Raw genomic sequence first — 13,441 nt, 5'->3', positions numbered from 1 at the left:
TCCCCCTCATTCTTTTAAACTCCAGTTAGTACAAGTCCAGAGCCACTAAATGCTCCTGATATGTAAACCCCTTCATTCCTGGAGTCTCCTCTGGACCCTGTCCAATGCCAGCACGTTTTCTTAGACAAGGGGCCCCAAAACGGTTCACTATCCACCACATGCGGACTGAACAATTCCTCAAAGCCTCAGCATTATGTCCCCGCTTTTGTATTCCAGAAATCTTAAAATGAATTTCCAGCATTCCACTTGTCTTCCTTACCACCGACTCAACCTACAAGTTCACCTTTAGGAAATCCTCCAAGAAGATTCCCAAGTTCCGCTGCATCACGGATTTTTGAATTTACTCCCCATTTAGTAAATAGTGAACACCTTTATTCCTTCTGCAGCACTACATTTCATTGCAACTTCTTTGGCCATTCGCCTAATCTGTCCAAGTCCTTCTGTAGACATCCTACTTCCTCAGCACTACCTGCCCCTCCACAAACCTGGCCACAAAGACATCAATTCCCTCATTCAAACCATGTAAAAAGCTGCCCCAACACTAACCCCTGCGCCCACCACTAGTCAATGGCAGCCAACTAGAAAATGCACCTTTTATTCCCACTCTTTGCCTCTTGCCAGTCAGTTATGCTAGTACCTTTCCTGTAAAACCATGGGCTTGATTTATCTTGTCAAGCAACCTGATGTGTGTGGCATATTGTCAAATGTCTTCTGAAAGTCAAAATAAACAACCTTCAATGACTATCCTGCCTGTTATTTCCTCAAGAACTCCAACAGACTTGTCAGGCCAAATTTCCCCTTTAAAAAACCATGCTGAGTTTGGCCTATTTTATCATGTGCCTCCAAGTACCCCAAAACTTAATCCTTAATAACATAAAATATCTCTATACCCTTGAAGTCAGGCTAACTGGCCTATAATTTTCTTTCTTCTGCCTCCATCCCTTCTTAGAGTGAAGTGACATTTGCAATTTTCTAGTCCTCCAGAAGCATTTCAAAATTTGGTGATTAGAAACATAGAAACAGAAAACCTACAACACAATACAGGCCCTTCGGCCTACAAAGCTGTGCCAAACATGTCCTTACCTTAGAAATTACTTAGGGTTACCCTAGCCCTCTACTTTTCTAAGCTCCATTCTTGAAAGATCATTACTAATGCTACGTATCTCTTTGAGAACCCTGGGTTGTAGTCCATCTGCTTCCCAAGCACATTCTCCCTAGTAAGAGCAACTACACTTGCTTCTGTACCCGTTACTCTCAAACTCCTGGCATTTTGCTAGTGTCTTCCCTAGTGAACAGTGACGCAAAATACTCATTAAAAATGTTTGCCCACCATTTCTGTGTCTCCCATTACTACCTTTCCAGTCTCATTTTCCATCGGTCCAAAATCTATTCTCGATTGTCTTTACAAACATATCTCTAAAAAAACAAAAATCTTTAGCATCCTGTTTTATATTATTGACCAGCTTACCCTCATATTTCATCTTTTCTCTCCTTATGGCTGTTTTAAAGTTGTATTCTGCTGTTGTTTTTTTTAAAAAAGCTTCTAAATCCTCTAACTTCCCACTAATTTTTGCTCTATTATAGGCTCTCTTCTGGTTTTACGTTGCCTTTGACTTCCGTTTTTAGTTATGGTTGCCTTATCCTCCCTTCAGAATATTTCTTTATCTTTAGGATGCATCTTTCCTTTGCCTTCCAAATTTCCCCTAGAATCTCCAGCCGCTGTTGTTCTGTTGTCATCCCTGAAAGTGTCCCTTCCCACCAGCTCTTCTCTTATGCCTCTGCAGTTCCTTTTACTCAACTTTACTGATACATCCAATTTTATCTCTCACAATGCAAGGTGAATTCTATTATACTATGATCACTGTCTCCTAGGGTACTTTTACCTTAAAGCTCCCCAATCAAATCTGGATCATTAAACAACACCGAATCCAGAATTGCCATTCCCCTAGTGGGCTCAACCAGAAGCTGCTCTAAAAATCAGCTTTTTAGAATCCAACACCAAACCAATTTTCCCAATCTATTTGCACATTGAAATCCTCACAATTATTGCAACATTGGTTTTTTTCAGCCTTTTCTTTCTCCCATTGTAATCTGTAGCCCACATCCTGGCTACTGTTCAGAAGTCTGCACATAACTCCTACCAGGGTCATTTTACCCTTGCAGTTTCTTAACTCTACTCAAGGATTCTACATCTTCCAATCATATACCACCTCTTTCTAAGGATTTTATTTCATATTTTTTTTAAACCAACAGAGTCATCCCACCCCTCTGCCTACCTGCCTGTCCTTTCAATACAATGTGTATCCTATGTTAAGGTCTCAACTATGACCTTCTTTCAGCTACGACTCAGAGATACCCACAACATCATACATGCCAATCTCTAAATTCAGCTGGATGGGTTGGAGTTTGTAAAATGTGTGCAGGGTAGTTTTTTGCAGCAATACATAGAGGTACCGACTAGAGAAGGGGCAGTGTTGGATCTCCTGTTAGGGAATGAGATAGGTCAGGTGACAGAGGTATGTGTTGGGGAGCACTTCTGGTCCAGTGATCACAATGCCAGTAGTTTCAATATAATTATGGAATAGGATAGGTCTGGATCCAGGGTTGAGATTTTTTGACTGGAGGAAGGCTAACTTTGAGGCGATGCAAAAGATTTAGGAGTGGATTGGGACAATTTGTTTTATGGGAAGGATGTAATAGAGAAATGGAGGTCATTTAAAGGTGAAATTTTGAGAGAACAGAATCTTTATCTTCCTGTTAGGTTGAAAGGAAAGGTTAAAAGTTTGAGAGAGCCATGGTTTTCAAGGGATATTGGAAACTTGGTTAGGAAAAAGAGAGAGATCTACAATAAATATAGGCGTATGGAGTAAATGAGGTGCCCGAGAAATATAAAGAATGCAAAAAGAATCTTAAGAAAGAAATTAGAAAAGCTAAAAGAAGATATGAGGTTGCTTTGGCAAGTAAGGTGAAAATAAATCCAAAGGGTTTCTACAGTTATATTAATAGCAAAAGGATAGTGAGAATCAGAGTGGACAGCTATGTGTGGAGCCAAAAGAGATGGGGGAGATTTTGAACAATTTAGTTTCTTCGGTATTCAGTAAGGAGAAGGATATTGAATTGTGTAAGGTAGGGGAAACAAGTAGCGCAGTAGCGAAACTATGATGATTAAAGATGAGGAAGTACTGGTGCTGTTAATGAATATAAAAGTGGATAAATCTCCGGGTCCTGACAGGATATTCCTAGGACTTTGAGGGAAGTTAGTGTAGAAATAGCAGGGGCTCTGACAGAAATATTTCAAATGTCATTAGAAACGGGGACGGTGCTGGAGGATTGGCGTATTGCTCATGTGGTTCCACTGTTTAAAAAGGGTTCTAAGAGTAAACCTAGCAATTACCGGCCTGTAAGTTTAACGTCAGTGGTGGATAAATTAATGGAAAGTATTCTTAGAGATGGTATATATAATTATCTGGATAGACAGGGTCTGATTAGGAACAGTCAACATGGATTTGGATGTGGAAGGTCATGTTTGACAAATCTTATTGAATTTTTTTTTGAAGAGATTACCAGAAAAGTTGACAAGGGTAAAGTGGTGGATGTTGTCTATATGGACTTTGACAAGGTTCCACACGGAAGGTTAGTTAGGAAGGTTCAATCGTTAGGTATTAATAGTGAATTAGTAAAATGGATTCAACAGTGGCTGGATGGGAGATGCCAGAGAGTAGTGGTGGATAACTGTTTGTCAGGTTGGAGGCCAGTGACTAGTGTTGTGCCTCAGGGATCTGTACTTAGTCCAATGTTGTTTGTCATATACATTAATGATCTGGATGATGGGGTAGTAAATTGGATTAGTAAGTATGCAGATGATACTAAGATAGGTGGCGTTGTGGATAATGAAGTAGGTTTTCAAAGCCTGCAGAGAGATTTAGGCCAGTTAGAAGAGTGGGCTGAAAGATGGCAGATGGGAGTTTAATGCTGATAAGTGTGAGGTGCTACATTTTAGTAGGACTAATCAAAATAGGACATACATGGTAAATGGTAAGGCATTGAGGAATGCAGTCGAACAGAGTGATCTAGGAATATGTAATGGTGCATAGTTCCCCGAAGGTGGAATCTCATGTGGATAGGGTGGTGAAGAAAGCTTTTGGTATGCTGGCCTTTATAAATCAGAGCATTGAGTATAGGAGCAAACACGAGGAAATCTGCAGATGCTGGAAATTCAAACAACAACACACACAAAATGCTGGTGGAACACAGCAGGCCAGGCAGCATCTATAGGGAGAAGCGCTGTCGACGTTTCGGGCCAAGACCCTTCGTCAGGACTGATATATAGAGTATAGGAGTTGGGATAAAATGTTAAAATTGTACAAGGCACTGGTGAGGCCATATTTGGAGTACTGTGTACAGTTCTGGTCACCAAATTATAGGAAAGATGTACAGAGGAGATTTACTAGAATATTGCCTGGGTTTCAGCACCTAAGTTACAGAGAAAGGTTGAACAAATTAGGTCTTTATTCTTTGGAGCGTAGAAGGTTGAGGGGGACGACAGAGATATTTAAAATTATGAGGGGGATAGATAGAGTTGACGTTGATAGGCTTTTTCCATTGAGAGTAAGGGAAATTCAAACAAGAGGACATGAGTTGAGAGTTAGGGGGCAAAAGTTTAAGGGTAACACGAGGCGAAACTTCTTCACTCAGAAAGTGGTAGCTGTGTGGAATGAGCTTCCAGTAGAAGTGGTAGAGGCAGGTTCGATATTGTCATTTATAAAAAAATTGGATAGGTATATGTATAGGAAAGGAACGGAGGGTTATGGGCTCAGTGCAGGTCAGTGGGACTAGGTGAGAGTAAGCATTTGGCACGGACTAGAAGGGCCGAGATGGCCTGTTTCTGTGCTGTAATTGTTATATGGTTAAGATCATCTATCTACCTTATTCCGTATAATGTGTGTTGTCAAATATAACAATTTCAGTCCTGTATTCATCACCTTCTTTGATTTTGGCCCCCTGTTAAATTTCAACTCATCTGACTGAAATTTTACCCTATCATCTGCCTGTCCTTCCTCACAGTCTCACTACACACTGCATCTAGTTGCATACCAACTGCCCCATCACTCCAGTTCCCATTGTTATAGACTCCCCTGCCCTGAGGCAATGATTCTGATAATCTAACCTATACTATAAACCTCCGTAAAGTCACCTCTTGGCCTTTGACATTCAAATAAGAATAAGTTCAGCCTCTTCATTCTCTTCTCCAACCATTGCCCTCTACTCCAGGCAACATCCTGGCTGAATCTCTTCTCTTTATTACCTGCCAAACACACAGCTCTTTATTGGTCAGAGCTAATACTTGGTAAATGGGACCATGGATCTCAAGTGTTATTATGATGGACAGAAAGGCCCAGGAATTCATTACTGAACAAGTCTGTCTGCCTTTAAGTGCTAGAATCACCACCTCCCAAGGGCATCTAAAGTTTGCATCTCAAAGGGACAGTGACAACTCAGCCGACCAAATAACAAAACAGTGCCCAAGGCCAATATTGACATACTTCTGGGAACTTGCTTTGCTAAATAGCACACAGACCGGAAATGTTTTCTCTCCAACCACTGACAAACCTTTGGCAGCCCTTCTCTCAGAAAATATTGGCACACTCCCAGACCCTGCTCCAAGTGTGGATAGTCCAATAAAATCCCAGAAACTTACAGCAGCAGGATAACTTAAGATCTGGGGGAATAGTCTCAAGAAAAAAAAAGAAATGCCCCTTTATACTGGGACGAATAACTTCTTCAACCAGAATGTGGTGAAGCTATGGAATTCAATGTCACAGATGGTCGAGCAAGGCCTGGTCATTGAGTTTATTTAACACAGAGGTTGGTACAGGTTAAGGTTTAAGGGAAGAATGCAGTATAGAGTTGAGAAACATAGTCAACTATTATTGAACGGAGGAGCAGACTTGATAACCTAAATGGCCTAATTCTGCTCCTGTATAGTCATAGAGAACTACAGCAAAGAGGCCCTTCAGCCCATCTAGTCCATGCCAAAAGCATTTAAACTGCCTACTCCCATCAAACTGCATCGAGACCATAGCCCTCCATGTCCCTACTCTCCATGTATCTATACAAACTGCTTATATCAAGCTCGCATGCAGCATTCAGGCTGACAGTTCATTCCACACTCTCATGACTGGAGTGAAGTTGTTTCCCCTCATGTTCCTCTTAAATATTTCACCTTTCACCCTTAACCCATGACCTCATTGTAGTCACATCCAACCTCAGTGGAAACAGTCTTTATCTTACATGTACCCCACCTAATTTTGTATACCTGTAACAAATCTCCCCTTAATCTTCATTGTTCTAAAGAATAAAGTCCTAACCTATTCCATCTTTCCTTTATAACTCGGGTCATCCAGACCCGGTAACATCCTTGTAAATTTTCTTTGCACTCTTTCAACCTCATTTACATCTTTCCTGTAGGTAGGTGACCAAAACTGCACACAATATTTCAAATTAGGCCTTACATCTTATACAACCTCAACATAACATCCCATCTTCTGCATCCAATACATTGATTTATGAAGGCCAACGTGCCAATAGCTTTCTTTACCTGTGACGTCACTTTCAATGAATTATGGACCTGTATTCACAAGATCACTTTGTTCTACTACACTCCTCAGTGCCCTACTGTTCAACGTTTAAGACCTACCCTGGTTGGTCCTACCAAAGTGCAACACCTTGCATTTGACTGCATTAACTTCCATCTACCACTTTTCAAGCTGAAGCAGATCCCTCTGCAAGCCATGGCAGCCTTCCTCACTATCTACTCACCTCCACTCTTGGTGTCATCCACAAATTTGCTGATCCAGTTAACTGCATTATCATCCAGATCATTGATATAGATGATAAAACAACAACGGACCCAGCACCAATCCCTGCAGCACACAAGTCACAGGCTTCTAGTCAGAGAGGCAACACACTACTACCACTGTCTGGTTTCTCCCGCAAAGGCAATGTCTAATCCAATTTACTACCTCATCTTGAATGCTGAGCGACTGAACCTTCTTGGCCAGCCTCCCATGTGGGACCTTGTCAAGTAACTTACTAAAGTCCACGTAGGCAACTTGCCTTCATTCACTTTCCTGGTAACTTCCTCAAAAAAAAACTCCAAGGTTAGTTAGACATGCTGGCTAACCTTAATCAGTCCAAGTCTCTCCAATACTTCTCTATTTGGTTCCTCACAATACCTTCTGATAACTTTCCTCACAACTGATGTCAGACTCAGTGGCCTATTGTTTCCTGGTTTATGTTTAGGGCCTTTCTTAAGCAGCAGAACAACATTGGCTATCCTCTGGCACCTTTCCTGTCACTAAGGATGATTTAAAAGTCTCTGCTCAGGCCCAGGCATTTCCTGCATTTGCCTCCTATAGGGTCGGAGGGAACACCTTGTCAGGCCCTAGGGATTTATCCACTCTGATTTGCAAACATCTCCTCTGTAAACTGTACAGGGTCCATGAAGTTGATGTTGCTTTACCTCACCTCCATAGACTGGGTGTCCATCTCATGAGTAAATGCAGATACAAAAATAAATGTTAAATCTCCCCCCTCTGCTTTGGCTCCACAACATGATTACCATTCTGATCTTCCAGAAGACCAAATCTGTCCTTTGCAATTCCTCTGGTTTTAACTTATCTGTAGAATACCTTTAGGGTTCTCCTTTACCGTGGCTGCTAGAGCAACCTCATGCCTTCTTCTAGCCCTCCAGATTTATTTCTTAAACGTTCTCTTGCATTTCTTATACTCCATAAGCACCTCATTAGTTCCTACATGTGCATACAAGCTTTGTACTCTCAAAATTTTGCTTCTGAAGGCCTCCCATTTACCAAATACACTTTTGTCAGAAAACAATGCGTCCCAATCCACATTTGCCAGATCATTACTAATATCAAAGTTGGCTTTACTCCAATTTAGAATTTCAACCCGCAGACCAGGCCTATCCTTTTGTATATTTACTTCTGTCACCTGGCCTGTCTCATTCTCTAAAAGCAGATCCTGTATCACACTCTCTCAATGGGACTTCTACATAATGATTAAGGAAACCTACCTGAACACATTTGATAAACTCTAGTTCTTTGACAATATGGGAGTCCAACAGAAAGTTAAAATCACCTACTATAACAACCTTCTCTTTCTTCCAATAGTCTGCAATCACTCTACAAATTTATTCCTCCAAATCCCTTTTGTTTAACGGTATACATGTAAGTAGTTAAATGACAGTAAACTTGACTATTGTGCAGAAGTTACAAAAGCTTAAAAGCATCTACCACCAGGCCCAAGGGCAGCTACTAGCCCACTGCTGTAAGGCAGTTCTCTAGTACAAGATGAACTCTTTTAACCTGACAATCTGCCTTGTTATAGCCTTGCACTTTATCATCTGAGAGCACTCCACCCCCAGCTCTGTCATGGGGAGGGGGGGGGGAGGAGATTACAAGTCTAACAGAAAAATAGTTTCAAGGACATGTACGAAGCTTCCACGAAGAAATGCAACGCCCCACTGACTTTGAGGGATTTCTGACTCATGGTTGCCCCAAGTGGAGAAGGGGCATATAGGGTATTGAGAATCTCGAGGCTATGCGAGAGGATCAAGAGAAGCCCCGTGCAATTAGTGTACCAACTCGTAAACTACCTGTCGAGCACCTCCTGCCCCACCTCCACAGGAGTCTTCAGCTCCCCTCTGGATACATCAGCAGAATCAGAATTAGGTTTAATCTCACTGGCATATGTCATGATATTTGTTTTGCAGTAGCACTACATTGCAATATATAACAACAGATAACACCTATAAACTACAATATATAAATTAGTGCAAAAATAATAAAAAAACATGTTAGTGTTCATTGACCATTTAGAAATCTGATGGCAGAGGGAAAGAAGCTGATCCTGAAACATTGAGTGTCTCTCTCCTCAGGCTCCTTCACCTCCCCCTTGATGGTAGTAATAAGAGGGCATGCCTTCGGTGATGAGGGTCTTTAATGATAGATGCCGCCTTTTTGAGGAATCACCTTTGAAGATGTCCTCAATGCTGGGGAGGCTAATGCTCATGATGTTGCTGGCAGAGTCTGCAACTTGTTGGGGTTTTTACCGACCCTGTGCAGTGGCCCCTCCATAGCAGACGGTGATGCAACCAGTTAGGATGGTCTCCACGGCACATCTGTAGAAATTTGCGAGTGTCTTTCGTAACATACAATCGTCTCCTCAAGCTCCTAATGAAATATAGCCACTGTCATGCCTGCTTTGTAACTGCATCAATACGTTGGGCCCTGGATAGATCTTCAGAGTTGTTGACACCCAGGAACTTGTACCTGCTCACCAGATCCAAGGTCATGCCTCAACGTGGACCTGAATGTGTTCCATCGACTTCCCCTCCTACCGTCCACAATCAGTGACGTCAAGTGCAAGGTTATTGAGCCAGCTGACCCATCTCGCTCCTGTATACCTTGTCATTGCTCTTTGGCCCAATATGTACTAAACTCATTAAAAACTTCTATGTTATCTACCTCGACAGCAGTATATTCCAGGCCTGCATTATATATAAAAAGTTGCCCCATATATCTCCTTTATACTTTACCCCTCTCACTTTGAATACCGTCTAGTATTAGGTATTTCAGATATGGGAAAAAATAATATGCTGGCTAACTACTAATCCATACTTCCTGTAATGTATAAACTTCTAACAGGTCCCCCTTCAGTCTCTGCTACTCTACGGAAACAGCCCCACTTTTGCAACCTCTCCTCATAGCACATCTTCCAGCTAGGCCAAAATCCAGGTAAATCACCTCTTCACCCTCTTTCAAAACTTCCACATCCTTCCTATAATAAGACAAAACAAACAGTATCGACTGAAATGAACAAACCTGAGCAACCTCGAGACCTGCTCTGGAAGCGTTTGATAATGTCGGGCAATACGGAAAAAAAGGTCCTTTGACCCACCACGTCCATGCTGACACTTCTTCTGTTGCCCATGGACACCCAACCCATTTGCCTGCAGTGGGGCTATTGCCTTACAAATCTCCTTAGCACTCTGAGGCAGAGAGGGTCAGCAACTTTAAACTGCTCCATGTAATTTCAAGGGACCAGCATGCAAGTGCAATTACGAAGAAAGCACGGCTGTGCCTGTTTTCTTAAGAGTTCTGCATGACTTCAAAAACTTTGCCAAACTTCTCTAGATGTGTGGTGGAGAGTATATTAACTGGCTGCATTACAACCTGGCATGGCAACCAATGCCCTTCAATGGAAACCCCCCCCCCCAACCCCACCACCCTTGAGCACATCTACATGAAACACTATCGCAGGATCTTCAGGGACCCCCACCACTCAGGACATGCTCTCTTCTCACTGCTGCCAGTACAGCAACTTCAAGACCCACACCACCAGGTTCAGGAACAACTACCATCCCGCTACCATCAGGCTCCTGAACCAAAGAAGATAATTTTATATGCCCCATCATTGAAATTCTACCCACAACCAATGGACTCACTTTCAAGGCTATTTCATCTCATGGTCTTGATCATTATTGCTTATTTACTATCACTTTCTTTTTGTAGTTGAACACCCAAGCTGCTGGGGTCTTTCACTGATATTACACTTGATTCTGATGTTGCCAGGGTTATTATTCTATAGATTGTTGAGTATGCCCACAAGAAAATGAAGCTCAGGGTTGTACATGGTGACATACATGTCCATTGATAACAAATTCACTTTGAACCACCACACTTTGAACCAGCAAATTTGCTGATGATACTAAGCCTGGGTGGCAGTGTGACATGTGATGAGGATGTTAGGAGAATTCAGGGTGACTTGGATAGGCTGGGTGAGTGGGCAGATACTTGGCAGATGGTGTTTAATGTGAATAAGTGTGAGGTTATCCACTTTGGGAGTAAGAACAGGAAGACAGATTATTATCTGAACGGTGTAGAGTTGGGTAAGGGAGAAATACAAAGAGATCTCGGAGTCCTTGTTCATCAGTCACTGAAGGTGAATGAGCAAGTGCAGCAGGCAGTGAAGAAAGCTAATGGAATGTCGGCCTTTATTACAAAGGGAATTGAGTACAAGAGCAAGGAAATCCTCTTGCATTTGTACAGAGCCCTGGTGAGACCTCACCTGGAGTATTGTGTACAGTTTTGGTCTCCAGGGTTAAGGAAGGACATCCTGGTTGTAGAGGAAGTGCAGCGTAGATTCACGAGGTTAACTCCTGGGATGTCTGGACTGTCTTACGCAGAGAGGTTAGAGAGACTGGGCTTGTACATGCTGGAATTAAGGAGATTGAGAGGGGATCTGATTGAAACATGTAAGATTATTAAGGGATTGGACAAGATAGTGGCAGGAAATATGTTCCAGATGCTGGGAGAGTCCAGTACCAGAGGGCATGGTTTGAGAATAAGGGGTAGGTCATTTAGGACAGAGTTAAGGAAAAACTTCTTCTCGCAGAGAGTTGTGGGGGTCTGGAATGCACTGCCTCGGAAGGTAGTGGAGGCCAATTCTCTGGATGCTTTCAAGAAGGAGCTAGATAGGTATCTTATGGATAGGGGAATCAAGGGATATGGGGACAAGGCAGGAACCGGGTATTGATAGTAATTGATCAGCCATGATCTCAAAATGGCGGTGCAGGCTCGAAGGGCTGAATGGTCTACTTCTGCACCTATTGTCTATCTGTCCTATAGAATGGTGACCACACTGCCATCCATCATTGATCCTCAGAAGATCTGTAAGATTATTACACTTACAGGAACGTTTCGGTCAAGCCTAGAAAAATAATTTTAAGTTATTGGGAACAGGCTCCAATCAGATTCGGTTTTAATTTTGTATCATAGCAGACCTCTGGCAGGGAGCTCATTCCTTACAAAACTCCAGGACTCGCCAAAAGCAATTCCAGATTATCTGGTTAATTTTTCCATAGCTGTTTGTTCCCAGGAACTGTGCTCAAAAGTTGGCTGCAGCATTCCAACAGGACAATGATGGCTCTACTTCAGAAGATATCTTTGTACTCTGTAAAACCACTGGAATGTGCTTAGAAATAAATGGCAATTTATCTAAAGCTAGACAACAAAACTTCAACTGCCCCCGCAGTTTCGAGACACAGTGGTTCTCAAATTTTCGGTCTAGGCACTAGAGTCTGGTACAGCAAGGTATAAATTATTTTTTAAAATGGTAAATGACATTAAATGCAAATATCTTGAGCTAGCAAGCCTTTAGACGTATACCCTCCATCCCTGATAAACACGAAGTCAGATCAAAGTGCAATCTGAATACGGTCAAATGCAACATCCAATCTATTCCATCCCGTCAATGAGCAATCCCTTCAGTTCCTACTGCTTCTAAAAATCCCACGTGATTCCGTCCCACCGCCCATAAAAGGCGCAGAATTCCAAACCAGATCTACCTTCTACGTTAAAAACAAGTTTCCTCGCATCTTTTGCATTTCAAGTTAAGAACCGGGTGATAACGTTTTCGCGGTCTGTCCTATCTAAACTGAAAAGTTTACAGACTCACTTCTGCAGGTAGCCCCTCGGATGCAGGCTTCGCTTGCGGGGCGCAAGTGTCGGTGAAGGTGCAGGAGCCACAGTGAATCCGAGCCTTACTTAAAGCAGGGGAGTCGGCAAAAGCCGCTCCCACCGCCGCTAGTCCCCGAACCCGGAGCATCGGACCGGTTCGACACACGCCGCGAAACTGAACGCCGGCCGGGCAACCACCTGCCAATCAAGTTAGCCTTCGACGCCACTGCGCATGCTTGCCTCCCGCCCACTCCCGGGAGTGGGCCGTCAATCACACAGGTCCGCCGTCTCCCGGCGACGAGGGTTTCCCCCGCCCGCACGTTTGTATTCTGGGAATTGTTGTCGCAAATTCTCAGGCTGCCCTTTGAGTGTCATTGAAGACGAGAAGAGTGAGAACTACAAACGGCGCCGCGAGTTCTGACCCTTTCCACTGGATGGAAATATCGACATTGAAGATGAGCTGGTTTCCTCCGATACAGAGACGAGGGTTCATAGTGGATTGGAAGGCAATAAAAAAGATTGCAAACGGTAGAAAATTGCATTGGCCATTAAGCATGACAACGCATGTTGTATCTGTGTATTCACACTTATTCTACAATATCAATTGCAATATTTGTTCACAAACAAGTGAAAATCTGCAGACGCTGGAAATCAAAGCAACGCACAAAATGCTGGCCGAGTTCCGCAGGAAGGACCTCGGCCCGATACTTGACTAGATGCTGCCTGGCCCGCTGAGTTCCTCCAGTATTTTGTGTGTGTTTCTTGCTTGCCATCTTTTATTGCCTTCCAATCAGCTATGGGTCCTCTTCAGAGGAAAACTAAACAATACTCCGTCTGCAGTGTCCATATTTGAATCCAGTGGGAGGATTGAGAGTAATAAACGGTGGTTGCAGTGTTTGTAA

At 42.8% G+C, this 13,441-nt stretch overlaps 1 protein-coding gene across 6 annotated transcripts in view; it reads right to left on the bottom strand.

Moving 5' to 3' along the window:
- mocs1 (molybdenum cofactor synthesis 1) overlaps window positions 1-12,749 on the bottom strand; it is an 84,001-nt gene extending 71,252 nt beyond the window's left edge. For all 6 annotated transcript variants that reach the window (XM_073056041.1, XM_073056042.1, XM_073056044.1 and 3 more), the window contains exon 1: window positions 12,538-12,749. In XM_073056041.1, coding sequence (XP_072912142.1) covers window positions 12,538-12,687 — 150 coding nt within the window. In that variant the 5' untranslated portion in view covers window positions 12,688-12,749. The remainder of the gene's footprint in view (window positions 1-12,537) is intronic.
- Between the last annotated feature and the right edge of the window lie 692 nt (window positions 12,750-13,441).

Source organism: Hemitrygon akajei, chromosome 9, assembly GCF_048418815.1.
Source record: "Hemitrygon akajei chromosome 9, sHemAka1.3, whole genome shotgun sequence".
Lineage (NCBI taxonomy): Eukaryota > Metazoa > Chordata > Chondrichthyes > Myliobatiformes > Dasyatidae > Hemitrygon > Hemitrygon akajei.
The sequence above is the reverse complement of the archived record's forward strand: the minus strand, read 5'-3'. Positions and strand labels throughout refer to the sequence as shown.